The following is a 26,310-nucleotide window of genomic DNA, read 5'->3' as shown; positions in this document are numbered from 1 at the left end:
GGGGCGGGGAGCCTGGCATCCCTGCTGGTTGCTGACCCGCGACGGCCGCGGGGCCCCGCTTGTTTGTCCTGGGTTGTCCAAGGCGCTCCTGTCTCTATTCACGGACGCCAGGCCTGACTGCCAGCCTGGTGACCGGCCGCTGGGGCACCAGGCACCACCAGTGTGAGTCACTCGGGCTGGGGGCGGGGGCGTGGCCGACGGGGCCTCCATCAGAGGCCGCATTCACATGGAGTGGGCGTGCGGGCCCAGGGCGCTGACCTGCCTGCTCCACCTGGCGGGGCCGGGTGTCCCCGCGTGTCCCCACCGTGACCGCCAGGCAGGGTCTCAGAGCCCGGGCTGGGCTGGCAGGGAGCTTTCCCCAGGGGGCCCCGTGGCCCCCGCTGGAAGCAGTCCCTGGGGAGTTCTCGAATGACACTGCCAGCCTCTTCCCTGGAGACACGTGATCACTTTACACGGCTCCCCACACACAGGGAGCCTGTTCTCCAGAGCGCACAGAACTGGAGGGGGTCCCCCTACCAGACCCCCCCTCCTCCTGGCTCAGCGCTGGGGCCAACCAGTGCCCTGCTCAGAAGGCTGTTGTTCTGCTAGAAAGCTGGCCCAGCAGTAATGGGGTCACTGGTCACACACGAGGCCCCGTGGCTTGTGCTTCCCAGGCCCTGTGTCCCCAGACCTCCAGGCCCAACACAGGGCAGGCAGAGGGCTGAGCCCGGCCACTCCCGAAGTTCACCAGGGGCACTCGATGCCAGGGATCTGGGCGGGGTGGGGGGTAGGGTGGGCAGCGCAGCCCTCCGAGGACAGAGGTCTGTGTCTCCAGGGCCAGCGTCATGAAGGCAGCTGGACTTTGGCTAACATGTCCTAGGACGGAGCAAGGGGCCCCCTCTGGACCACAGATAACATGCCACTTGGGGGCTGGAGAAAGCTGACTCCCAGGCTCCCCTGAGCAGCAGAAGCTGGGACCTGGGTGACCTGTCCAGAGAGCAGGAAGTGGGATCTGGAGGGGGAGACTCAGGCACCAACGAGGGTCAGAGGAGGGAGCCTCTGGGATATTCCCATCAGACCCTGGGCCAGCGGGGCTGTGCGGGTTGCCACGGGAGCGCTGTCTGGAGGACCTGGATGCCGTGTGAGGATGCAGTGTGATGTGGCAGCTGCCCACACGTCTGGTACCAGGCCTTGGGAGCGGGCAGACGCCAGCCCCCTGCTCCTGGGCCCCAGGGACCACGCTGCTGGCAACCTGGAAGGAGGCTGCTGACACCCATGTCTGGAGGCCTCCAGGCCGGCCGCCTGAAGGGCAGCTGTGACCCCAACAGTCAGCTACTCCCCAAGCAGGAAAGAGCGTCCTAAGTTCCTCCTGACTTCGCGAGGGCCTAACGCAGGCTGGAGGCTCAGGGATGGGTTCTGGGGACAGATGCACTTGAGGTCATTGAAACCACTTCTGGGTGTTTGGGGAAGGTCATCAAAAGGCCTGTGTGCACTGGCGTCCAACACCGATATCAGCGGTTTGAGGAGCCAGCATGGGCGGAATTGCCCGATTCCTGCCCCCCAAGCCTTGGCCCTCTGTAGACACGCCAGGCAGGCCCCAAGGAGGCCAGGGCAGAAGCCACTGGATGCCCTGCACAGCTTCGGGCGGCCGGGAGAGGCCCCCACGGGGGACACTGTGAGACCCCCAACGCCACAGCTGGAAGCACGTGCTGGGACCAGGGCCCCGAATGCCGCAGCCTCACCCACCAGGCTGCGGGGAGGGGCAGGGCAGGGGCGGGCGTCAGGCCCTGAGCGGGCGCTGGGCCCCGCTGGCGTGCCCGGGACCGCACAGCGCACCCGGCTCTGCCCGCCGCTCCCGAGGCATCCCGCCCGGCCTGGGTCTCTGCACCGATGCGCCGAGCTCTGCGCTTCAGAAGGTTTCCTCCGCAGCCCGTGCGGCAAGAATGGGCCGCGTCCCCGCCCCGGCATGCGTGCTCCTAACCTGCAGCCCAGACAGGGCTCCAGAGTCACGGGAAACGCCACCATTGGCCAGGAAGCCGGCGAGTGGGGGCCAGGAAGGCCAGCAGAGCCCCCCTCCGCCTCTGGCCTTCCCGCCTGGGCACACACGCAGGGGACCCTGCAGCCCACAGACCCCCGGCGGGACTTATGGGAACGGGGTCCTGAGTTAATTCCTCCCGCCCTGGGGCCGGGGGCAGCCCTGGTCCCGGAGACAGCAGTCTTCAATCAAGGCCTGGGGAAGAGCTGCGAGAAGCCTGTTTAAAACTTAACACATAGTAACACGCAAACAAACAAGCGCTCCCATGACGACGGGCCTAAACAGAGGCTGCAGATACCGCGCTGGCGGCAGGGCTGCGGCGCCATGGCAACCGCCCCAAACAGAAACAGCCGTCGCCGTCGGCGACCCGTGCGCTTCCGCGCCCACGGCTCCCGGAGCTGAGGCGCTTCTGCCGCGGCTGCCACCTGCAGCGGCCGCGGTCCCACGGCCCGCGCGCCCCACGCTCCTCAGACCCGGTCCCCCAGCGGTGGCTCCCAGCCTGTCCTGCAGGACCCCACGACCCGACTCAGGGCACCACCCCCCCAGGCCCCTCCAGGGAGCACTGTCTCCCTCTCCGTTCCCAAGGGAAAGGTCCCCCGCTGCACAGCTGGGAGGTCCGGGGGACCCTCCCCCAGAACAGGCTCTCCCAAGTGGGACACAGGTCACAGGGACCCCACAGGGAGTTCAGGTCCAGGAGGGCAGAGGGGGAGTAGCCACAGGCTGGTCTTCACTCTGTCTTGACCACGACCCCTGGCCGGGCCGGGGCCGCAGCCGCCCACTTTCCGCGCCGGCCCGCGCCCAGCGAGCCGAGGCAGAGACCCTGGGGCCCAGAGCAGCCGGGCCCTGAGGTGGGGCCCCCGTAGTGCCTGGGCGCCAGGGGCCAAGCCTCCTCCCTGAGTGTCTGAGCAGCGTCCTGCCCTCCAGAGCGGGACCGGGACCAGACGGGGCTCCCTCTCCCGGGGCGCAGGAGGGCCCGTGTGCCTCCACGCACGGGGTCTCCAGGGCCTGTCCAGGGCGTCTGTCCTCCGGGTGAGCCGCGACCAGCAGAGTGGAGCCCTGAGTTCTACCTGTGTGTGCATGCACGTGCACGTGTGTGCGAGTCTGCGTGATGCCTCGGGGACGCTGTTGCTGTCCTCAAGGTGTGGTCACAGGGTGTGAAGGGCAGGAGAAGGGGGAGGGGGCGTGTCGATGCCCGGACCACACGCCCGAGCCCGTGTGCACACGCGTGCAGACACACACGGACAAGCACACGGTGCCCACCGTTCGTCACCCCCGCTCTTCACACGCGAACGTCCCCCAGAGCTGAGGGGAGCGGCGCCACAGACGCCCACCTCCCGGCCCGTGCCCTGCCCCCAGCAGCCCCCCACGGGCCGGGCCCTGCCACCTGAGACCCCTCAGGCTGCGGCAGCGTCCCTGACCTGGGCTCCCGGCCCCACTGGGGCGTGTTCTGGTTCAAACTCCCGGGCATCTTCTTCCGGGCGGGGACGGCGTCCTGAAGCGTCGCCTCCTGGCCGCCCGAGAGAACGCGGGGCCCCGCTCCCACCCCCCTGGTCCCAGGCGCACACGTACTTGATCTTGCTGAAGACGATGTCCACGTCGGTGATGGTCACGTTCCTGCCGTCGATCACCTGGCAGTCCCTGCACAGCTTGGACCAGTTCTTGCCATGCATCTCCTTCCCGGTGGCCCTGGTGTCCCCGTGCACCGCAAACCTCCGGAAGGCCTCCTCCAGGGCGCTGAGCTCTGGGCCCGCGGCGGCTGCCCCCTCACTGGCACCCTCCGACTCCAGTGACAGCCTCTTGGCTGCCTTGTCCTTCGCGGGGTCCCCTGGGGACTTGGGGGGCGTCTTGTTGGCGGGCTTGGGGGGCTTGGGCCTGCTGTCAGCCATGCTACTGGGAGGAAGCAGCGAGAGGTCACCTGCTTTTGCGGGCGGCTGCCCAAGGCCCCCGCTGCCCGCGGACAGGGGCTGTGGCCTGCCAGGGACAAAGCGTCCATCTGCTGCAGGACACGGCGAGGCCCCTCCAGCCCCGGCGCCCTGGCCGCCAAGTCCCCGACAGTCAAAGCCTCCAGCACAGGGAGGCATGAGCCAGCCTCCTGGGGGCTCCCCGAGTGACACATTCCCGGGCATCGGTGGGGTGACACCATCCTCGGGGAAGGGATCCAGAACGGTCACACTGCTGCGCCCACCTCAGGGCCCGGCCTGCTGACCAGGGTGCCCCCCACCCAGGGGGCCGAACAGACGTCTAGTAGGAGAGGGAAGCCCCAGGCGAGAGCAGGGGTCTGCAGAGACTCCGAGGGCCGGGGGGCTGCGGCCCGGGCCCAGGGTAGGGGGGCTCATGGTGGGGGGGTGGCTGATGGCGTCAGGAGCCCAGTGAATGCCCAAAGCTGGGCCCGGGTCCCCACGGGGCTGAGAAGACCCCTCCACCTCCAGCAGCTCTGGGGAGCCGGGAGCTGAGCACCAACACCCACCCCCAGAGTCATGGCTAGTGGTCAGCGGGGGGAAGTGGGCAACCTGGCATTGTGGGGGTCCCGAGCAGGGCCCTGCTGAACTCAGGACCTACAAGTTCCCCAAACAGAAAAGGCAGTGCAGCTCAAGAGGCTCAGTGGCTGGTGAGGACGGTCCAGGACCCCGGGGCTCAGGGCAGGGGGACACGACTGGGGATGTGGTGATGAGCTCCAGGAGCCAGCTCTCCATCCTGGGCTCCACGTTTGTAGCTTAATAAAGTAACTTGAAAATTACTTTAACAAAAACAACAGGAGTGAGACCCTACACGCAGATGGGAAGCTCTCCAAGGTGACTTCCTGTTGTGGGGAGAAGCAGGACGGTGGGGGGAGCAGCCGATGTTGGAGCCATCGAGGACGAACAGTACCCACGTGTGGGCCTGCACCTCGTGACCAGGCGTCGCTGTGGCTGGCTGTGGACGCGGCAAGCCGGAGGCCCCGCGGGATCCGGCCCTGCTCCCTCCACGTGACGCTTGTCAGCAGCTGGTCCCCGGGGTGGGACCTGGGCCAGGGGTAGGAGGAACAGGTGGGTGGGCAGGTGAGGTGGAGGAACTGTGCGAGTGTCACCTGGCCAGGCCCTGCTGAGGCATGGCTGACCCCGCGGGCTCCGGAGTTGGGAACTGATGAGGGATTCACGGCGGGTGTGGGGATGGACTGCATTACCGATTTGCATTTTCAAATGAGGGTTTGGAGAGAGCAGGGCAGCTGCAAGGTGGGCTCACAGACCAGAGTGGAAGGAGATGCAGGACGGGCGGACCTGGGGATGCCTGCCCCAGAGTGTCCACCAGGCTCCAGGGACCATCCCACCACGGGGGCCCAGCTATCTTCAGACACCACGTGATCCCCTGGCCCACCAGCCCCTCACAGGCTGTCCGCACCCCAAAAAGGCGCCACGAGGCCTGTGTCTCCAGAATGATTCTCCCTGGCAAGGCCCTTAAGACGCGACTGTCTGAAGAAGGCCTATAGAAAAGGTGACCCAGGACAGACCCTATCTGCCACAGTCACAGCTTCTGCGTGCCATCAGCACACAGTGCCCCCAGCCAGGAGAGCTGGGAATCCATGTTAGCAATGTGCCTGCAACAGGGCCAGGTGTGCCTGTGAGCTGGGCCAGGTGTGCCTGTGAGCTGGGCCGGGTGTGTCTGCGAGCTGGGCCAGGTGTGCCTGCGAGCTGGGCCGGGTGTGTCTGCGAGCTGGGCCAGGTGTGCCTGTGAGCTGGGCCGGGTGTGCCTGTGAGCTGGGCCGGGTGTGCCTGTGAGCTGGGCCGGGTGTGCCTGTGAGCTGGGTCGGGTGTGCCTGTGAGCAGGGCCAGGTGTGCATGTGAGATGGGCCCGGTGTGCCTGTGAGCTGGGCCGGGTGTGCCTGTGAGCTGGGCCAGGTGTGCCTGTGAGCTGGGCCAGATGTGCATGTGAGCTGGGCCAGGTGTGCCTGTGAGCTGGGCCGGGTGTGTCTGCGAGCTGGGCCAGGTGTGCCTGTGAGCTGGGCCGGGTGTGCCTGCAACAGGGCCAGGTGTGCCTGTGAGCTGGGCCAGGTGTGCCTGTGAGCAGGGCCAGGTGTGCATGTGAGATGGGCCGGGTGTGCCTGTGAGCTGGGCCGGGTGTGCCTGTGAGCTGGGTCAGGTGTGCATGTGAGCAGGGCGAGGTGTGCATGTGAGCTGAGCCAGGCGTGCATGTGTGCTGGGCCGGGTGTGCCTGTGAGATGGGCCCGGTGTGCCTGTGAGATGGCCCGGGTGTGCCTGTGAGCAGGGCCAGGTGTGCCTGCAACAGGGCCAGGTGTGCCTGTGAGCTGGGCCAGGTGTGCCTGTGAGCTGGGCCGGGTGTGCCTGTGAGCTAGGCCGGGTGTGCCTGTGAGCTGGGCCGGGTGTGCCTGTGAGCTGGGCCCGGTGTATCTGTGAGCTGGGCTGGGAGTATCTGTGAGCTGGGCCAGGTGTGCATGTGAGCTGGGCCAGGTGTGCCCGTGAGATGGCCAGGTGTGCCTGTGAGCTGGGCCGGGTGTGCCTGTGAGATGGGCCCGGTGTATCTGTGAGCTGGGCCGGGAGTATCTGTGAGATGGGCCTGGGTGTGCCTGTGTGCTGGGCCAGGTGTGTCTGTGAGATGGCCAGGTGTGTCTGTGAGCTGGGCTGGGTGTGCCTGTGAGATGGCCTGGGTGTGCCTGTGAGCTGGGCCAGGTGTGCCTGTGAGCTGGGCCGGGTGGGTCTGTGAGCTGGGCCGGGTGTGCCTGTGAGCTGGGCCGGGTGTGCCTGTGAGCTGGGCCGGGTGTGCCTGTGAGCTGGTCCGGGTGTGCCTGTGAGATGGCCGGGTGTGCCTGTGAGCTGGGCCAGGTGTGCCTGTGAGCTGGGCCTGGGTGTGCCTGTGAGCTGGGCCAGGTGTGCTGTGAGCTGGGCCGGGTGTGCCTGTAAGCTGGGCCGGGTGTGCCTGTGAGCTGGGCCGGGTGTGCCTGTGAGCTGGGCCAGGTGTGCCTGTGAGATGGCCCGGGTGTGCCTGTGAGCTGAGCCAGGTGTGCCTGTGAGCTGGGCCAGGTGTGCCTGTGAGCTGGGCCAGGTGTGCCTGTGAGCTGGGCCGGGTGTGTCTGCGAGCTGGGCCGGGTGTGCCTGTGAGCTGGGCCGGGTGTGCCTGTGAGCTGGGCCAGGTGTGCCTGTGAGATGGCCAGGTGTGCCTGTGATATGGCCAGGTGTGCCTGTGAGCTGGGCCAGGTGTGCCTGTGAGATGGCCAGGTGTGCATGTGAGCTGGGCCAGGTGTGCCTGTGAGCAGGGCCAGGTGTGCATGTGAGATGGGCCGGGTGTGCCTGTGAGCTGGGCCGGGTGTGCCTGTGAGCTGGGTCAGGTGTGCATGTGAGCAGGGCGAGGTGTGCATGTGAGCTGAGCCAGGCGTGCATGTGTGCTGGGCCGGGTATGCCTGTGAGATGGGCCCGGTGTGCCTGTGAGATGGCCCGGGTGTGCCTGTGAGCAGGGCCAGGTGTGCCTGCAACAGGGCCAGGTGTGCCTGTGAGCTGGGCCAGGTGTGCCCGTGAGATGGGCCGGGTGTGCCCGTGAACTGGGCCGGGTGTGCCCGTGAGCTGGGCCGGGTGTGCCCGTGAACTGGGCCGGGTGTGCCCGTGAACTGGGCCGGGTGTGCCCGTGAGCTGGGCCGGGTGTGCCCGTGAGCTGGGCCGGGTTTGCCCGTGAGCTGGGCCGGGTGTATCTGTGAGCTGGGCCGGGTGTGCCTGTGAGCTGGCCCGGGTGTGTCTGTGAGCTGGGCCGGGTGTGCCCGTGAGATGGCCTGGGTGTGCCCGTGAGCTGGGCCGGGTGTGCCTGTGAGCTGGCCCGGGTGTGCCTGTGAGCTGGGCCAGGTGTGCCTGTGAGCTGGGCCGGGTGTGCCTGTGAGCTAGGCCGGGTGTGCCTGTGAGCTGGGCCGGGTGTGCCTGTGAGCTGGGCCCGGTGTATCTGTGAGCTGGGCTGGGAGTATCTGTGAGCTGGGCCAGGTGTGCATGTGAGCTGGGCCAGGTGTGCCCGTGAGATGGCCAGGTGTGCCTGTGAGCTGGGCCGGGTGTGCCTGTGAGATGGGCCCGGTGTATCTGTGAGCTGGGCCGGGAGTATCTGTGAGATGGGCCTGGGTGTGCCTGTGTGCTGGGCCAGGTGTGTCTGTGAGATGGCCAGGTGTGTCTGTGAGCTGGGCCGGGTGTGCCTGTGAGATGGCCCGGGTGTGCCTGTGAGCTGGGCCGGGTGTGCCTGTGAGCTGGGCCGGGTGTATCTGTGAGCTGGGCCGGGTGTGCCTGTGAGCTGGGCCAGGTGTGCCTGTGAGCTGGGCCGGGTGTGCCTGTGAGCTGGTCCGGGTGTGCCTGTGAGATGGCCCGGGTGTGCCTGTGAGCTGGGCCAGGTGTGCCTGTGAGCTGGGCCTGGGTGTGCCTGTGAGCTGGGCCAGGTGTGCTGTGAGCTGGGCCGGGTGTGCCTGTAAGCTGGGCCGGGTGTGCCTGTGAGATGGCCCGGGTGTGCCTGTGAGCTGGGCCGGGTGTGCCTGTGAGCTGGGCCGGGTGTGCCTGTGAGCTGGGCCGGGTGTGCCTGTGAGATGGTCCGGGTGTGCCTGTGAGCTGGGCCGGGTGTGCCTGTGAGCTGGGCCAGATGTGCATGTGAGATGGGCCCGGTGTGCCTGTGAGCTGGGCCGGGTGTGCCTGTGAGCTGGGCCGGGTGTGCCTGTGAGCTGGGCCAGATGTGCATGTGAGATGGCCCAGGTGTGCCTGTGAGCAGGGCCAGGTGTGCCTGCAACAGGGCCAGGTGTGCCTGTGAGCTGGGCCAGGTGTGCCTGTGAGCTGGGCCGGGTGTGTCTGCGAGCTGGGCCAGGTGTGCCTGTGAGCTGGGCCGGGTGTGCCTGCAACAGGGCCAGGTGTGCCTGTGAGCTGGGCCAGGTGTGCCTGTGAGCAGGGCCAGGTGTGCATGTGAGATGTGCCGGGTGTGCCTGTGAGCTGGGCCGGGTGTGCCTGTGAGCTGGGCCGGGTGTGCCTGTGAGCTGGGTCAGGTGTGCATGTGAGCAGGGCGAGGTGTGCATGTGAGCTGAGCCAGGCGTGCATGTGTGCTGGGCCGGGTGTGCCTGTGAGATGGGCCCGGTGTGCCTGTGAGATGGCCCGGGTGTGCCTGTGAGCAGGGCCAGGTGTGCCTGCAACAGGGCCAGGTGTGCCTGTGAGCTGGGCCAGGTGTGCCCGTGAGATGGGCCGGGTGTGCCCGTGAACTGGGCCAGGTGTGCCCGTGAGCTGGGCCGGGTGTGCCCGTGAGCTGGGCCGGGTGTGCCCGTGAGCTGGGCCGGGTGTATCTGTGAGCTGGGCCGGATGTGCCTGTGAGCCGGCCCGGGTGTGTCTGTCAGCTGGGCCGGGTGTGCCTGTGAGATGGCCTGGGTGTGCCCGTGAGCTGGGCCGGGTGTGCCTGTGAGCTGGGCCGGGTGTATCTGTGAGCTGGGCCGGGTGTGCCCGTGAGCTGGGCCGGGTGTGCCCGTGAGCTGGGCCGGGTGTGCCTGTGAGCTGGGCCGGGTGTGCCTGTGAGCTGGGCCGGGTGTATCTGTGAGCTGGGCCGGGTGTGCCTGTGAGCTGGGCCGGGTGTGTCTGTGAGATGGGCCAGGTGGGTCTGTGAGCTGGGCCGGGTGGGTCTGTGAGCTGGGCCAGGTGGGTCTGTGAGCTGGGCCAGGTGTGCCTGTGAGCTGGGCCGGGTGTGCCTGTGAGATGGGCCCGGTGTGCCTGTGAGATGGCCCGGGTGTGTCTGTGAGCTGGGCCAGGTGTGCATGTGAGCTGGGCCAGGTGTGCCCGTGAGATGGCCAGGTGTGTCTGTGAGCTGGGCCGGGTGTGCCTGTGAGATGGGCCCGGTGTGCCTGTGAGATGGGCCCGGTGTATCTGTGAGCTGGGCCGGGAGTATCTGTGAGCTGGGCCAGGTGTGCCTGTGAGCTGGGCCAGGTGTGCCTGTGAGCTGGGCCGGGTGTGCCTGTGAGCTAGGCCGGGTGTGCCTGTGAGCTGGGCCGGGTGTGCCTGTGAGATGGGCCCGGTGTATCTGTGAGCTGGGCTGGGAGTATCTGTGAGCTGGGCCAGGTGTGCATGTGAGCTGGGCCAGGTGTGCCCGTGAGATGGCCAGGTGTGCCTGTGAGCTGGGCCGGGTGTGCCTGTGAGATGGGCCCGGTGTATCTGTGAGCTGGGCCGGGAGTATCTGTGAGATGGGCCTGGGTGTGCCTGTGTGCTGGGCCAGGTGTGTCTGTGAGATGGCCAGGTGTGTCTGTGAGCTGGGCCGGGTGTGCCTGTGAGATGGCCTGGGTGTGCCTGTGAGCTGGGCCAGGTGTGCCTGTGAGCTGGGCCGGGTGTATTTGTAGCTGGGCCGGGTGTGCCTGTGAGCTGGGCCAGGTGTGCCTGTGAGCTGGGCCGGGTGTGTCTGTGAGCTGGTCCGGGTGTGCCTGTGAGATGGCCCGGGTGTGCCTGTGAGCTGGGCCAGGTGTGCCTGTGAGCTGGGCCTGGGTGTGCCTGTGAGCTGGGCCAGGTGTGCTGTGAGCTGGGCCGGGTGTGCCTGTAAGCTGGGCCGGGTGTGCCTGTGAGATGGCCCGGGTGTGCCTGTGAGCTGGGCCAGGTGTGCCTGTGAGCTGGGCCGGGTGTGCCTGTGAGCTGGGCCGGGTGTGCCTGTGAGCTGGGCCAGGTGTGCCTGTGAGATGGTCCGGGTGTGCCTGTGAGATGGCCCGGGTGTGCCTGTGAGCTGGGCCGGGTGTGCCTGTGAGCTGGGCCGGGTGTGCCTGTGAGATGGCCCGGGTGTGCCTGTGAGCTGAGCCAGGTGTGCCTGTGAGCTGGGCCAGGTGTGCCTGTGAGCTGGGCCGGGTGTGCCTGTGAGCTGGGCCGGGTGTGCCTGTGAGCTGGGCCAGGTGTGCCTGTGAGATGGTCCGGGTGTGCCTGTGAGATGGCCCGGGTGTGCCTGTGAGCTGGGCCGGGTGTGCCTGTGAGCTGGGCCGGGTGTGCCTGTGAGATGGCCCGGGTGTGCCTGTGAGCTGAGCCAGGTGTGCCTGTGAGCTGGGCCAGGTGTGCCTGTGAGCTGGGCCAGGTGTGTCTGTGAGCTGGGCCAGGTGTGCCTGCGAGCTGGGCCGGGTGTGCCTGCGAGCTGGGCCGGGTGTGCCTGTGAGCTGGGCCGGGTGTGCCTGTGAGATGGCCAGGTGTGCCTGTGAGATGGCCAGGTGTGCCTGTGAGCTGGGCCAGGTGTGCCTGTGAGATGGCCAGGTGTGTCTGTGAGCTGGGCCGGGTGTGCATGTGAGCAGGGCGAGGTGTGCATGTGAGCTGAGCCAGGTGTGCATGTGGGCAGGGCCAGGTGTGTATGTGCGCTGAGCCAGGTGTGCATGTGAGCTGGCCCACGTGTGCATGTGAGCTGGGCCAGGTGTAAATGTAAGCTGGGCCCGGTGTTGTTTTAAAGGCAACAGCAAGTCTGCCTCTCCTGGTTCCCCTTCCTTGAGCAGAACACAGGTCTGCACTGAGACTAGAGGTGGAGTGTGTGTTCCTGCTTCCGTAGGTGTGAACGCACCTCCAACCCCTGCTCCCCCAAACCAGCTCTCAGCCCCTCGTTCCCAATGCCCCTCCTCATACTGCCCATAATCTACACCCTACCTGCAGACACTTCCTGCGATCGGACCAGGCCTCAAGCATCTTGCCCCTTGGGATCCAGGTGCCTTCCAGCCCCCGGGGCCCCTTCCACCTCCTGGGTCCTCTGGGCCCGAAGCCCCGGGCGGGTGTTGAGTGCACCAGGATGGCCAAGGCTCGCTGGAGGGCGGCCTGGGGTGGGGGCTCGGGGGTGGCGTGCTTCTGGGGGGCAGGATGTGGGCCACAGGATGCGCATGTCGGGGAGCTGGGACCCGCACAGGGGACTCCCCACCTCCCAGGCCCTGAGGGGGCGCTGCTCAGGCCTCAGGCCCCGTCCTGCCGGCCTCCTTGACGCCAAACCTCCCGGAACTCAGAACCCTGCTCCACCTCACGCCGAGCGAGCTGGGCCGGCGGCACGGGGGAAACGCGGGACACGGCCCGGCCACGGCGCCCGGACCCCACCACGGGCTCTGCCGGGTCACCGGGCATCGCACCCCAAGTCTGGGACCTCCCCGCAACACAGCCGCCCCACTGGCGAGCCCCCTACTTGAAGGGTCGGGGAGCCAGGGGGTCCAGAGGCCTCAGCGCGCTGTGGCTGCCGGGGCGCCCTGGGGGTGTCGCTGATGATGCGCTAGAGCTCGACTGGGGTTCTTGTCACCGACCTCGTCCTAGAGGCTGCTCAGGACCAGGAGACCGGCCCGCAGGTGGGAAACGGCTCCCGGGACAGCGGACGCCGCAAGGAATCTTCTGGAGCCGCGAGCCGCGGTGGGAGCCCTGGGCTCTCGAGCTCCTCAGGCGTCCCTGGCCCTCGGCCCCGTCGGCCCGCCCCACGTGCCGCCCTCCTGCGCTCTCAGGGCCGGCGTGATGCCAGCGCCCTCCAGATGTCTACACCAAGCTGGGCCCAGGGGCGGCACCCTCCACCAGGGCCGAGAGCCCAAGTCCCTGAGCCGTGGCTGCGCCCGCTGATGTGATACCGAGGCCTGGGGTCCAGCTGAGACCCTGCTTCCGCGCAAGAACCACACGGGCCCTGGAAATGCCAGGTTCCCGAGCATCTGACAAACTAGCCCTCCTTGGACCTCGACGGAGCGCCTGACGCCGACCGGGCTGACAGTCTGCTGAGCGCACCTGACCTCGGCTGTGCAGGGGCCTGGCCACAGAACGCCGCTCGCCTGATGCCGCCGGACGCGCGGAGGCAGCCCAGAGGCTCTGCGCCAAGTGCGGGAAGGAGAGGAGGAGAGAGTGCAGGGGAAGCAGGTGCCTCCCAGGGCAGCCCAGCCCCTTCGGACGGCTCAGCCCACCAGGCCCGGTCCCAGGACTGATGCGGACGGAAGGGGCGAGGGCATAACTGCAGCAGCCCCCAGCTAAGTCCCAGGCACAGCTGCTCCGGGGCCGCACAGGAGGCCAGGGCGCCTGGTCAGCCGGTCCCGGGGAGAACCTCCTTGACCCCTGCCGGGTGGGCGCGCTGTACCCGCGCAACCAAGATGAGGTGGGCGGGTGAGGGTTAGGACAGAAGATGCAAAAGACCAAGCGGCCAGAAGCCGGGGGGGGATGGATGCCGTCGCCTCCCCCTCCTCCCCTCCGTCCACCAGGGCTCAGGCCCCCAGGTCGGGGTCCAGCTTCGCCCTCGGTGCAGCCCCTGGAAGAGGCACAGCCGCCGAGTGAAGAGCGCGAGCGGGAACAGAGGCGTCGGGCCTGCACACCCCTGGGCCGCCGGCCCGCAGCTCTGCCTCTTTATTCCAGAGTCCCTTCGAACACAACACAGCCCTTTGGCAACTGTTCACATTTTAATCATAATACGGCCACCGCTCCTCGGCTGCCCAGCACTCGATGTGAATGACCACTCGTCCCAGGCAGCGGGAGCCTCCCAGGCGGGCACAAAGCGGTCTCTGAGTGCCTGCCCCGCAGAGCAGACGGCCCAGGAGTCTCAGGCGTGGATGCAGCCCTGCCGCCTCGGCGCTGCCTTTCACGGTCCCTGCAGGGGCCCCGACAGGACGGGACGAGCGGCCACACCGTCCAAGCAGGATGCCACTCAGGTCCCGGGTCACACGCTTCAGGCCGTAGGCCCGGAAAGGCCCGCGGGGTTGGGACCTCCTGCACTGAGGCTAGGCCATCCCTCGGGGCAGCCTGGGAACCACAGTCACAGCCACACTGTCCCCTGTGCCCAAGTCAAACGCGGTTTCTCTGGGACGAGAGGGAAGAAGGTGGGTAGCTGAGCGGGTGCCTTCCTGGGGGCCGTGGCCATCCTGTGTCCCGCACCGTCCTGCAGTGAGATCACCGTGGGAGCCGCACCCTCGGGCCTGGGGGCTCCTGCTGGTCGGGCTGGCGGGGGAGGGGACGGGGATGGGGGGAGTAAGGGGCCAGGACAGGTTTGCCACCCCAGCCCCTCAGAAGAACCGATGCGGACAGCAGGAACTTCTCTGGGTCACCACGAAGCTGGGGCTTCTCGGGGGACTCACTCCGTTGGGACCCTTGGCCTCCCAGGAACCATATCATGGGCCCCCCGGTCCCCCGGTCCCAGGGCCGGTCTCTACTGTTGGTCAGAATGTTTCTCACAAAATCCAAGAACACGGCATCTGCAGCCAACCTGGGGTCAGGCGGGCCCTGTGCAGGGCACGTGTAGTGGGCGAATGGTGGCCCCGAGCCAGGTGTGTCCACGTCCTCGCAAGGTGGAGGAACTTGTTTGGAAGAAGGGTCTCTGCAGACACCATCAAACTAAGGATCTCGAGATGGGTCCACTCTGGACCAGGGTGGCCCTAAGTCCATTGACAGGTGTCCTTACAAGGGAAGGAAGAGGAGACACACAGACACAGAGAAGCCACGTGAAGACGGAGGCCAAGACGGGAGGGACGTCGCCACAAGCCCAGGGATGCCCGGAGCCCCGGGAGCTGGAAGAGGCAGGAGGGACCCTCCCTGGTGCCTCTGGAGGGAGCGCGGCCCCGCGACACCTCAATCTCGGACTGGGAGTCTGGACTCAGAACTGGAAGAGGACACATTTCTGTAGTTTTCATTGAAAAGTCTGTGGTCCTTTGTCACAGCAGCCCCAGGACCCGCACACAGCAGGGACACCAGAAGGGGGTCCCTGCCCCGGAGAAAAACGCCTGCAAAGGCCCAGAGGCGCGAAGCCTGGGCGGCGGCACAGAACCCAGAGGCGAGAGCGGGCAGAGGGCCCTCCCCTTAGACAGGGTCTGGCCTCGAGCTGGCGTGCACGTGAGACCCTCAACAGGAAGTCTGTTAGCTCCAGGAACGTGGAGCTGCCCGCGGATGGCCTGGCCTCTCCCCGACGGCAGGCGCCCTGCGGTCACCACGTGCCCGCACGGCAGGTCCTGGCGCCAGGCCTCTCAGGAGCCCACAGCGTGGAGGGCAGGCCGGGGCCCGGGGAAGCCAACCGCAGGGCCAGGAAGAGCAGAGGGGCCTGCGGGGAAGGGCCGCTGCCTGGGTCTGACGGCTGGCAGGTGGGGGACAGCGTCGCCTGCGGGCCGCGAAGCCTCTCCTACCCCCAAGCAGCCGAAGAGGACAGCAGCCGGCACAGGTGTGAGGCGCAAAGCCAGAGGCAGCCCGAGGGTCTCCGAAGTGGTCTGCAGCCCAGCCCTCACTCCCCGCCCCCGCCAGACAGCTGGGAGGCTTCCCACCAACCACGGGGACTGAAAAGCCCCAGGCCCCCCACCCAGGAGGGCAGGGTACCCTGAACAGACCAGCCCTGCCCTGGGGGTGGACGGACGGGCGCCCGGGAGTCAGGGGCGGTCAGGCCGGCTCCTCTCAAGCCCCAGCGTGGATGCGGGGATCTGGATCGCTGGTGCCCCAAACACCGGCAGGACACACACAAGCACTCCTGAGGAGGAGACGGCCACTGGAGACGGAAAAACACAATACACACATGATAAAAAAAAACACCAGGCCCAAGAGGGGGAACAAGTGCCAAGAACTTGCAGAAACAACAGGAAGCAGAAACGACGAGAGGTTCCAGTTACTGGAGCTCGATCAGACATTGAGCCCAAAGTAACTACGTGCACCGTGTGCAAAGAAGAAGCGGGCAGTGCGCGCCGTGTGCAAAGAAGAAAAGGACAAGATGAGGAATTCCCGCAAAGAACGGGAGCTGTAAGGATGCAGGAGGCAGATCTGAAAAAAGAACACCTTAGAAATTCTAGCCCTAGAAAGCACAGTAACTAGAATTCAGAACTCAGTGGAGGGGTTTCACAGCAGAGCAGATGAAAGAACTCGTGGATCAGAAGTACCCAAAAGAAAACAGCCAGACGTGGTGGAAATGTGTGTGTGCGCACAGGTACATACCTACGTGCGTGTGCACGGTGTACACACAGGAAAATCGTATGTGGGTTACACCATCACATGTGAGGTAAGCTGACATCTAAGAAGTTAGGAAAAAACCTCAGCAAATCAGGGACAAAGGCGTTAGAAACAATGAAGATAAGAGTAAAAATTAATAAAAAAGAAAACGAATCTATAATACAGAGGACCAACGACATCGAAAGTTAATGCCTTGCAAACACTGATAAAATTGATAAATACTGGGGACGTTAATCAAGTAAAAAAAAGGGAAAGTCAAAAGTATCCAATATCAGAATGGAAAATGAGGACATCCCTACAAGCTCTACAGATATTAAGGGATTAAAATATAATAAGAGAATATTATAAACAATTTTAGACCAACATGTTTGATAATTTAAATGAAACAAATTCCTAAAAAGAAAACAAAAGCCATTTTACCGAACAGTAACAAGAAGAAATATGTTCTTATCATTGCTCTTGTATTTATTACTAATTCTTATAATTATTGAGGGTTTGAATTCTTATTTAAAACCCTTCTCACAAAGAAAACCCCAGGCCTGGATGACTTCACCAGCAGATTCTTCCTTACATTGAAAGAAGAAACAGTGTCAGTCTTACACGAATTCTTCCAGAGAAGAGTAAAGATGAAACACACCACCCCGACTCATTCTGGCTAAAATAATCCTGGTACCAAAACCTGACAAGGGCGTTACGAGAAAAGAAAAATCTATGCCAATCTCACTTACAAACACAGATACAAAAACCCTAAACAACATATCAACAAACTGAATCCAGTAATAGATAAAAAGGATCAATACCTTATAATCAGGTTTGGTTTACGCCAGGAGTGCAAGGTTCGTTTAACAGTAACTTAATAGAATTCATCACATAACACAATACAAAGCGAAAATCATATTATCCGCTTAATAAATGCAGCCAAAGCATCTGATGGATTTCAGCATTTATTCACCGTAAAAATTCTTAGCAAGTTAGAAAAGGAAATAAATGCCTTAATTTGATAATGGGCACCTACGGAAAGCTACAGAGTCATCACACTTTGAATATTGAAAAGTTTTCTTTTCAAACTGGAGTAAGAGAGAGACGCTTGCCTGCTATCACCACTTCTACTCACTGCGTCAGTGTGGTAAGATAAGGAAAGGAAATAAATATGATATAAACATAGGAAGGAAGAAACAAACTGGCATTATTTGCATTGCTATGACTGCGTACATACGAAATCCAAAGGGATCCCAGGAAAACTATTAGAATCAACACGAGTTTAGCAAGGGTTCTGGATACGTGGTCAACATGCAAAAATGTAGCAGCAAAACCAGACGATAAAAGGTATTTAGAAATATACCATTTAAAAAAAAGTGAGGAAGTATGAATTACCTAGGAATAAATTTAACAAAAGATGTGCAAGACCGTTGACACAGAGACCATGAAGCGTTATTCAAAGAACAGTGATATTATGAACATGGATTAAGTCTGAAATACAAAGATGTCCATTACCCCTAAATTCATGCACAGTTTTAATTTAATCCAAATAAAAATTCTAACACTGTTCATGTCTGGGTAGCGAGACAAGCTGAATGTAAAATACACACGAAAAGGCGAAGAACCATGAATTAACCAGCGATCTTGAAGGGAGAACAGGTGGAGGATTTGCCCAGCGGTTTCGAGACTCGATGGAAAGTTCTGGAAAGGAAGCCAGTGTGGCGTGTGGTCCTGGTACAAGGACAGAAAATAAACCACCGGGCAGAAGAGAGCCTCCAGTCCACCCGCACAGGTGCAGAGACAGTGTGGACAACATAGGTGGTCCTGCAGCAAAAGCGGGGAAGAAAACTTTTTCAACAAAAGAAGACGGGCTGACTGAACAGACACACGGAGAAAAATGGAAATTAATTCAGGTACAGATTGAAGCAGGAATGGCAAAATCATGAAGCCTCAGGAAGGGGATGCTTGAGAGTATCTGATGTCCTGGGTGGGAAAGACTCTCTACACAGGACACAAAACCCACTACCCCTAAAGGAAAAGACTCTTAAATGGTACCAGATTAAAACTCAGAACTTCCATTCATCAGAAGATACAGCACTAAGGAGTGAAAAGACAGCTGTGGGCAGAGAAGGTGTCTCTTACATTGCCGTCTCCAGAGTCTAGAAGGAGCCCTGCGGATCCACCAGAAAGAGACAGCTCTAGAGAAACGGGCGAGGGACTTGAGCAGGCCCGGCACATCCAGACACCCAGTCACCGGCGGGGACGCCCGGCTTCGTTACCTTGGCCTGAAACGCAGGCGCTGGCACGCACCCTCCAGACGGCCACCCGCCAGGAGGCCACTGCGCCCTGCCCGCTGCCGGCGGCTGTGGAGCGCGGCCGCCAAGGGGCTTCAACTCCGGGGAGCCGCCGGTCCCATCGGCTAAGACGGGGCGCCGAGGGCCCAGCAGAAACATTCGCGCGTGTTCTCCGAGGAACACGCAGGGGGGCTCCAGGCAGCCACGCCAGAGGATGGAAATAACCCCAAGGCCCGTGGCCCACACAAGGGATCAGCGGACGGTGACGGGTTCACGGAACGGAGCGGTGCGCCGGCTCCACGCGGTGCTGCCCGAAACGCGCCAGCATGGCAGATCACGTGCTCTGAGGTAGGAAGACTAAACACCAAACCGGAGGCGGGGGGAACAGGGTCAGGTAGGAAACCACAGCAAAAGCAGAGCCCCTCCCCAGGAACGGGCGGGGGGGCAGCCACAACCCCTGGCAGGAGGAAGAAGGCGCGGCCTCGGGACCTCCGGAGGCCTGGGGGCCGAGCAGCCAGCAGGGCCAGGGCGGGGGAGGCGAGGCCCAGATGAGCTGCGGCAACCGCCTTCCCAGGCTCCGAGGCCCACGGCCCCCCGCACCCAGAGGCAGTGGGAGTGTGAGGCCTGAACGAGGCCCCCGGAGGATGCTGGCTTTTGTGACATTCCCGCTGGAGCGAGAGCTTCCTGGGGCTGACCTGGCCGGGCTCACCTGGCACCTGATGCCTGTTGAACAAATGGGTGCAACAGGGTTACAGGATGAGACCTTGGGAATGTGGCCCAAAGAGGGGAGACGGTGCTGGGACAACTGGACACGGCACATGCTGGGGACACAGGGGGACACTGTGCTGTGGGACACAAGGCGATGGGCAGGAAAGGGGTCCAGGTGTTCTTAACTTTTAGGCTTGAGAAAAGGTAAGGACCAGTCCTTCCTTTTCACAAATCTGATTAAGAAAAGGAAAAGTGGGCACGAACGTGCTCTTCGGAGGGTGAGCTCACGCTCCCCCTGCTAATGGGGGGGTCGCAGGACACACTTGGGCTTGGTCCCGAAGTCAGAACACCATCATTTCCTCACACCCCGTGAAAGACTTTCTACATTTCTTCACCAAAGAAGGTCCTACATTTGGACATTTAGACATTACATTACAATTGAGCTTCACTGCATGTCACTGCACGTCCCGTACAGTTAAAGGGGAAATCTGCAAGCTCAAAACAGCCTTGCTTCCCTGTCAGCAAACGAGATTTGGAGACAGCGTGCCCGTCCCTGTGGGGAGCTGCCCCTCCCCCATGTGCCCTTCTCGGGGGGCTGCAGATCACAGAAGCCGCACCCTCCCCTGTCACCCCAGCAGGGCCAATCAAAGCCGTTTCCAGGAGCTGCCATGTGGATGCGGCTGAGGACGCTCCCCCTCCGAAGAGGCTCTGCTGAGCTGGGGCTCGTGGTGGGTCGCTGTGGGCTCTGGGGGTGCCGGCTTTGGGGACTCCATGGGTTGTGACACCGTGGTTACCTCCCCACCCAGAGAGGAGGCTGGTCTCCCCAGGAGGGGCTGAAGAGTGCGGCGAGCCCACACGGGGCGCTGGAGACCACGTCTGAGCCCCAGATGCCGCTGGGCCCCCCCCAGGCAGCTCCCCACCTTCCTGCCCAGGAAACACCTGCTGCTGAAGCAGTAGGAGTTGGGCGCGTGTCAATTCTCCTGCCTAATCCCAGCATCTGTCTGGTCCAGGGTTTTGGGCTCAGGTGGCCTCTGCACGGTGCCCAGCACCCTCGGTCTGGGGTGGTTTCCAGATGGTGCCAGGCTGGGCCCAGAACACGGACCTCCTGACCCAGGGAGGCCCTGATACTTCAAGGTGCAGTGGGGGCTGTGCCTCATGGCCCCAGTAGCCCCAGATGGCGTCTCCCGTACGTGCTCCTCTGGCCTCACAGCAACATCACCAGCTATAAATAGCCCTGGCGCTAAGCCAGCAGGCCTCTCCCTGAGGAAGCTTCTAATTCTCAGCCTCTTCTGCAGGGAGCGGCTCCACTGCCCACCAGGGAGGGAAGCCACGAGGACGCGGCCCCGGAGGACAGTTTGGCTGCTCAAAGGTTTTCTCTTAATCCTCAACCAGTGACGAGTGATTTTAATTTTCTTTACGAAATTCTCCTGTGATTTGCACATTTCCCACAATGAGCATCTATAACCTTGTATATCCTTAAGACAGCTTATTTATTGCAGCTTCAAAGGGTTCACGAAGATCTCAGCCAAACAACGCCGAGGAGATAAGAATTCGGCCAACACAGCTTCCTCTAATCTGCACCACTTCGTCATTCCAAAAGGATGGAGAGGAATTTTTTAACGTAGTACATACATTAGGGCGCCTTTCTGAGTCACAGATCCTTCCGGAAGTCGTGGAGGCCCTTTCCCCAGGAAAACGCACGAACCCTTGCGTGGCACACATTCTGCAGATGCCCCCAGGAAATTCACCAGCACCCCCTTCCCCCATCGCCCATCACTGAGCCCTGGGATTCCAACCATGTGGTGGGAACAGGGGCTGGTGCCAGAGGAGGCATCATGGAGTCCAGTTTAAGGCACTCGCAGGGCGCCTGTCCCAAGGCCCCGCCCCTCCCCCCTTTCCTGCCCGCTCCAAGCTCTCCCTCCCCAGCCCCATCGCTCCATCCCGGATGTGGTCCTAGTGCACTTGGAGCTCGGGTCAGGGTTTACTGATCACCTCCTAGGCGGCAGGGGCTGGCCCAGGCCCTGGGGAGGCCACCCCCAGCACACCCTCCCTGAGAGACTGGCCACAGGGAGTCCTGGGAGGTGGTGGTGGGGGCCATGGGAGCTAGGTCTTTTATCGTTTATAAACGTCAGATGAATTAGCCAGTAAATAAATACACAGACGGATGACAGCATAGCCAGCTTAGCCTAAAAAGTGTCCCATCATCAGAGAGCACAAAACGCCTATCAACACAGCAGTCACAGAGAAGGTTTTCTTCCCACCTCATTTCAAGGCTTCATTTACATAACTGAAACCGCAGAATAAAGGGCTTCTCTGGATCCTCCTTCAAGGGCGGGGCACTGGTCCCCAGGGGCGTGTGGAAAAAATACACTGGCAGCCAACCTCTTTATCTTGATTGCCGGGTTATGTGCCCACATGCGATAAGAAAACAGAACACCCCTCCGGGGATGCTTCTGGATTTGCAAAGTGTAGGCCTGACCCTCTCACCTGCACCGATATGGCGACGTTAATGCCGGACCGAGAGGGGCGGCCGAGTTCTCGCCAGAGGATCACGTACATTCTCGGCCCGTGGACACAAACGGCCCTTTCTGTGGCCCTGGGTCTCCTAAAATTCGTGCTGTATGACAGTGGCTTCATTTCAAACCCTCTAAGCCCTAATGTCCCGCCGTCTCGCTGGCAGCCGCCACCCCAGGCCTGGGCGTGTGAACGGTGTTTATGTAGCAGGACACGGAGAGGGAAGGGGCTGCAAGGGGCTTCCACTGTCGCGTTACGCACCGACGCGAAGAAAGGCCAAAGCGCCTCATTTAGGGCCCAATTATAAACCTGTCCTTTTCATCTCCGGTCGCTCCAGCCCGCGCCCCCGCGTCCCCAAACCCGCGCCCGGACGCAACCACGGGGGCCCGAGCGCCGCGCGGATAGCCGGCAGCTCCGGGGCGCGGGGCGCACGGACGCACTGGGCCTCGGGGAAGGGGCGCGGGCGGGCGCCGGGAATGGGTAGCGCGCCCCGGCCTGCGGGCGCAGGTGGCAGGAGGAGCAGGGAGGCCTGCGCGCCGCGCCCCGGGACGGAGCCCCGCGGCCCCTTACCTCGGAGATGCGGCGACTGCAGCGGCGGCGCCTCCGCGACTCGCGCGCGAGCGACCCGGTACCCTGCCTGCGCTCGCGCCGCAGCTCCCAGCCCGCCGGCTCCGCCCCCGGCCTCAGACCCGCCCCCAGACCCGCCGGCGCGCCCCCTGGCTCCCAGTTTCCGCGCCCGGTCCGCCCCACGCCCTGCCCTCCCCGCGCTCCCATTGGAGAACCCGGCCCAGGACCCGCCCCCAAGCCCCCACTGGCCCCCTCTCGGGCCCGCCCCCCCAGGCCCGCCCCGCACTCTCTTGGCGGCTCCGCCCCGCCCCCTCCCTCCCGGGCTGCCTGGCGCACTGAGGCCGTCAGAGCGCGGACCCTGCCTTACAAGGCGGGTCGGCGCTGGCCCCAGGGCCACACGGCTCCGCGGGGCGGGGTGTCGCCCGTGCGGTCCCACCTGGCCCTCCGGGACCCCGGACGCGGGTCGACGGATGGGCGCGAGGACGGGCCTCCCGGCTGGGGCGGCCGGGCGCTGGCCTCTCTGCGGAGACGCTCGGGCCAACGCTGGGGTCCGGGGTGGCCGGGCTCGGGCCCCACGGAGGGGAGCAGGGTGGGGCGGGGAGTGGGGCCGCCCCGCGAGAGTTTGGGGGACAGTGGGAGGGTGAGGCGAGCGCCTGGCTTGGGTGGGTCAGAGGCGGGGAGGCGGGTCCGTGCCGGGCCCTGGGCGCGGTGCGCAGCTGGGACGCCTTCCCGGGGGCAAGCGGCGGCGCCCCAACCCGGGCCCCCACTCCAGCTGGAGGCGGGCCATCTTCCTGCGTCCGACCGGGGCCTCCGCGGGTTACCTGGGTGAAAGCAGCAGACCTCAGAGCCTCTTCCAGGGTCTCTTCCTCTCTCTTCTCGGTACACCTGCTGCCTCCTCTCCACCAGGCAGGCTCTGCGACAGGAGGGGTGGGTTCGGAGACAGGGCGCGTCCCCGCCTTCACCAGGAGGTTGCTCAGCCGAAGGTTCTGGGGCCGGGGTGACAGGGAGGTTCTAGTACTGAGACTTGGGGTGCAGGGGCCTCCCTCTCTATCCTCCAGGAGCCCCTCCAGTGGAGTGAGCCGCCCCAAGCTGTCCAGATGCCCGGGCTCCGGGGGGAAGTGTGGCCTCTGGCGTCACTGCTGTAGTACCTGGAGCTGGCCAAGGAGCCCACCGCAGGCCCTGTCCTCCCCTCGTGGCTGCAAAGTCCCCCACCCTGAGCCTTATACATACACACCTCCATGGCCCATCTGGCCACAGACCTCACTCCTCCCCCCCCACCCCAGGCTCTGTCCTCCGTCCTGGCTGCAGAGACCCCACACCTGACCCCAGGCTCTGCCCAGCTCTCAGGTCTCTTCTGAATCGGAATTGCGGGGAGCAGCTTCCAACTTCACCTGGGATTCCGGCCGGGCCAGGCAGCAGAGGAAGCCGGGGTGCTGAGCCAGAGAAGGGGTGACAGGTGCTGCTGTCCAACAGATCACCCGCCCCTGGGAGAGAGGATGCGGTTTTCTCGACCCTTCGGGAACGAGGGACAGGCAGGCTGAGCCCGCCCGTCCCCACCGTGGTCCTGGGCTGAGGTGCCTTCCTCTCAACCCCTCTGGTTTCTGCTCCTGCTGAAAACCGGCCGAACATGGGCTTCTATTTCTCGTTTCTCTGAAAACTTTCACGCTCTGGACACCAGATAAGTCCAGAATCTTAGAGTCGGAAGAACAGGGAAAGCAGGGGGCCCCCCGAGGCGCCCCCCGTGACCTGCGGTCCTGATCTCTAGGTTGAAGCTGGGCTGCACCTTCTCTGTCCCCCACAGCCCCGAGCACCGCTGAAGTTACTGTTAACGGTGCAAATGAAAGAACGAAAAGCACCTCATTATCACGTTCCCAGCGTCGTATCAGCCAAAAGGCGAGCATTCAGTCCACCTTTCAAAACCCGTGCGAGGGCTGTGGCATAAATGTGTGGGTTTGCCGGTGGCGGAGCTGCTCTGGGAGGCGAGCGCCGGACTCCGGGGGCAGAGATGTGTGAGGGACAGTCATCGCAGAGGCGGGCCTGGGGGACGGGGCGGGCGCCCAGCACTGCCGCCCCCACGAAGGGGTGGCTAGAGCCACGGCCCACGTAGGCACGCCCCACGGCGCGGGCGGCCAGAAGTCAGCCAGCGGGGTTGCCGGCGGTACCATTCCTGGAGGCTACCACTGGTCGTCTGTGAATGAGATTGTGTTTTGAGTTCACAGCATAGAGTCAGTCCTGGCCACACTCAAAAGATGGCCTGAAATAGTGACATGGGCTCGTACCAAGCTGGGGGAGTCCCCTTCGCGATAGGATGGGACGGCAGGTTCCATCCTGGTGTGGGAGTCGGAGGAGCCTTCTTCCAGCGCTGGCTGCTGGACCAGCGCACCCTTTGTGGGGGATGACGCTGCCCCTGGCCCTTGGTCCACTGACGGGACCTGGACAACCTCCGTCTACACTCCAGTTATCGAAACCCAACTCGGGTTGGCACATGCACGTCTGCACGGTGGCCACACGGAGGCTGCCCGTGAGCGGGATCGTCTGTACTTGTAAGACACTGTGCTGGTTTTTCAGGGCCACAGGGCAAAGGACCGCATGCTGGCGGCTTAACCCACAGAAGCCTTCACAGTCCAAAGTCAAGGTGTCGGCAGCCGTGCTCCCTGCAGGGGCTTGGGGACCCTCCCTGCCTCTCCAGCTTCGGGGCCCTCCAGGCATCCCTGGGCTTGTGGCCCCATCACCCTGACCTCGGCCTGTGTCTTCACGTGGCCTCCTCCCCCGTATCTGTTTCCTCCCTGTGTCTCCTAAGGACAATCTCGTGGATTTAGGGCCCACGAGGGTAATCCGAGGTGCCCTCCTGTAGAGGCCCCTAGTTGTATCTACAGAGACCACCTTCTGTGCTCCCCCCAGGACGGTGCTCAGCTCACTGGCCTGGCTTCCTGGCGCGTTCTCTTTCCCATGCCTCGTCCACCCTAGCTCCCACTGGCTACCTCAGGCTCTGGTCCCTGGACCCCCGCCCCGAGGACCACCCAGACGGGAGGCAGAGGGCGTCTGTGGGCGGGAAGGGGCTGGAGCCCCAGGCTATACCTAACTCCACATACTAGGCACGAGAGCTTTCCTTATTTTACAGCCCGAAGTCCGTCCTCTTGGCTGTCCTCAGCCGTGCAGTGCCCCCCACGTGGGGAGCTGCTCGTGGGCCGCGGGCACGTGCAGGCTCTCACCAGGCGGCAGGGCGACACCGGCGGGCACAAGGCGGCCCGTCCATCTCACCGGGGGACAGAGCTGTGGCGACTCCCGCTGCGCGCTGCTCAACCAGGGAAGAGTCGCCCCTCGTTGAAGCCTAGACCCAATGGAGCCAAAATACCCGGGCAGCCAAGGAAGGAGGGACGACCTCCAGCCAGCTCTGCCCGGGGTGGGGCGCCTCAGCCCGCTGGGGACCGCTCTGTCCGCTCGCTGCTGGTCGGTGCCCAGCAGGGCCCCCTCCTCGGGGTGAGGTGCATGGGGTGGACGGACAGACGGCTCCTGGGGAGGAATGTCCTCACCACCGCCCAGCACGGTGACCGTGGACGCCCAGTGCCCGCTCTGTGGCCCACGCTGGCCCTGCCCTGCCGCGCATCCCGCCTGGAGTGGATGTCCGATCGGGGCCGCCGATGTCAGGTGCGGGATCCAGTCAAAATGAAAACGTGGGGCCCTCGTTCCAGATTGTGAAGAACTTCTCAGTGCTGGCGGCCGAGCCCTGGACCAGCACGGGATCCTCCTGGGGGTCCTAGGCGTGCACAGCCCTGATCGCTCTCCCGATTTTCAGGCGATGCCCCTGGGACTCAGAGAAGCTGACCCGGGACACACAGCAGGCTTGGGGCAGGGCTGGCGCCCACCACCAGCACATGCTTGATACTCACCTTGGAAACCTGCTTTTGTGGCTCATAGACTTACCCTTGCTGTCATAAACCTGGGCATTTAAGAAAGCCGTATGAATTTCTGATGGTTTAAGGTGATTCCCTAATTTTTATTCTAATAAGACTTTCAGGACCTGGGGTCTGTTATTAACATTGCTTCTAAGACAGTCTCGAGAGGCATCAGCTCACCAGCTCGGGGTGGAGGCCTGGTGCTTCCCCTTGGCTCTGGGGACCCCTCCTGCCCACGCATCCTTCCCCACCTCTGGTCATGCCAAACCTGCGGTGCTAACCCTGGCAACATGGAGCGTGGGCTCTGAGCACAGCGACGGACTCTGAGTTCTTCCCCGGGGCTGTTGGTCATGGGTGCTGTGATCACAGTGGCCGAGGTGGTGCCCCTGTGTCCATCCGAGGCAGCCAACCTTGACTTTTCCTTTTTCCCAACGTTGCATGAGGCTGAGGGCATATGGTGCCGGCACAGGCGTGCACAC

The 26,310-nt window shown here is 63.5% G+C and overlaps 1 protein-coding gene across 2 annotated transcripts in view; it reads right to left on the bottom strand.

Moving 5' to 3' along the window:
- The window catches only part of TPPP (tubulin polymerization promoting protein), a 28,928-nt gene extending 6,889 nt beyond the window's left edge, over window positions 1-22,039 (bottom strand). The window contains exons 1-2 of one of the 2 annotated variants that reach the window (XM_060009712.1): window positions 21,939-22,039; window positions 3,584-3,901 (exon numbers count right to left, since the gene is read on the bottom strand). In XM_060009712.1, the coding sequence (XP_059865695.1) occupies window positions 3,584-3,900 (317 nt within the window). In that variant the 5' untranslated portion in view covers window position 3,901; window positions 21,939-22,039. Of the gene's footprint in view, window positions 1-3,583; window positions 3,905-21,938 lie in introns of both variants that reach the window. The other variant, XM_060009713.1, reaches the window with a different exon arrangement.
- Window positions 22,040-26,310: the final 4,271 nt, after the last annotated feature.

This window comes from Delphinus delphis, chromosome 3 (assembly GCF_949987515.2).
Source record: "Delphinus delphis chromosome 3, mDelDel1.2, whole genome shotgun sequence".
NCBI lineage: Eukaryota > Metazoa > Chordata > Mammalia > Artiodactyla > Delphinidae > Delphinus > Delphinus delphis.
Note: the sequence above shows the minus strand (reverse complement) of the source record. Positions and strands in the feature narration are given on the sequence as shown.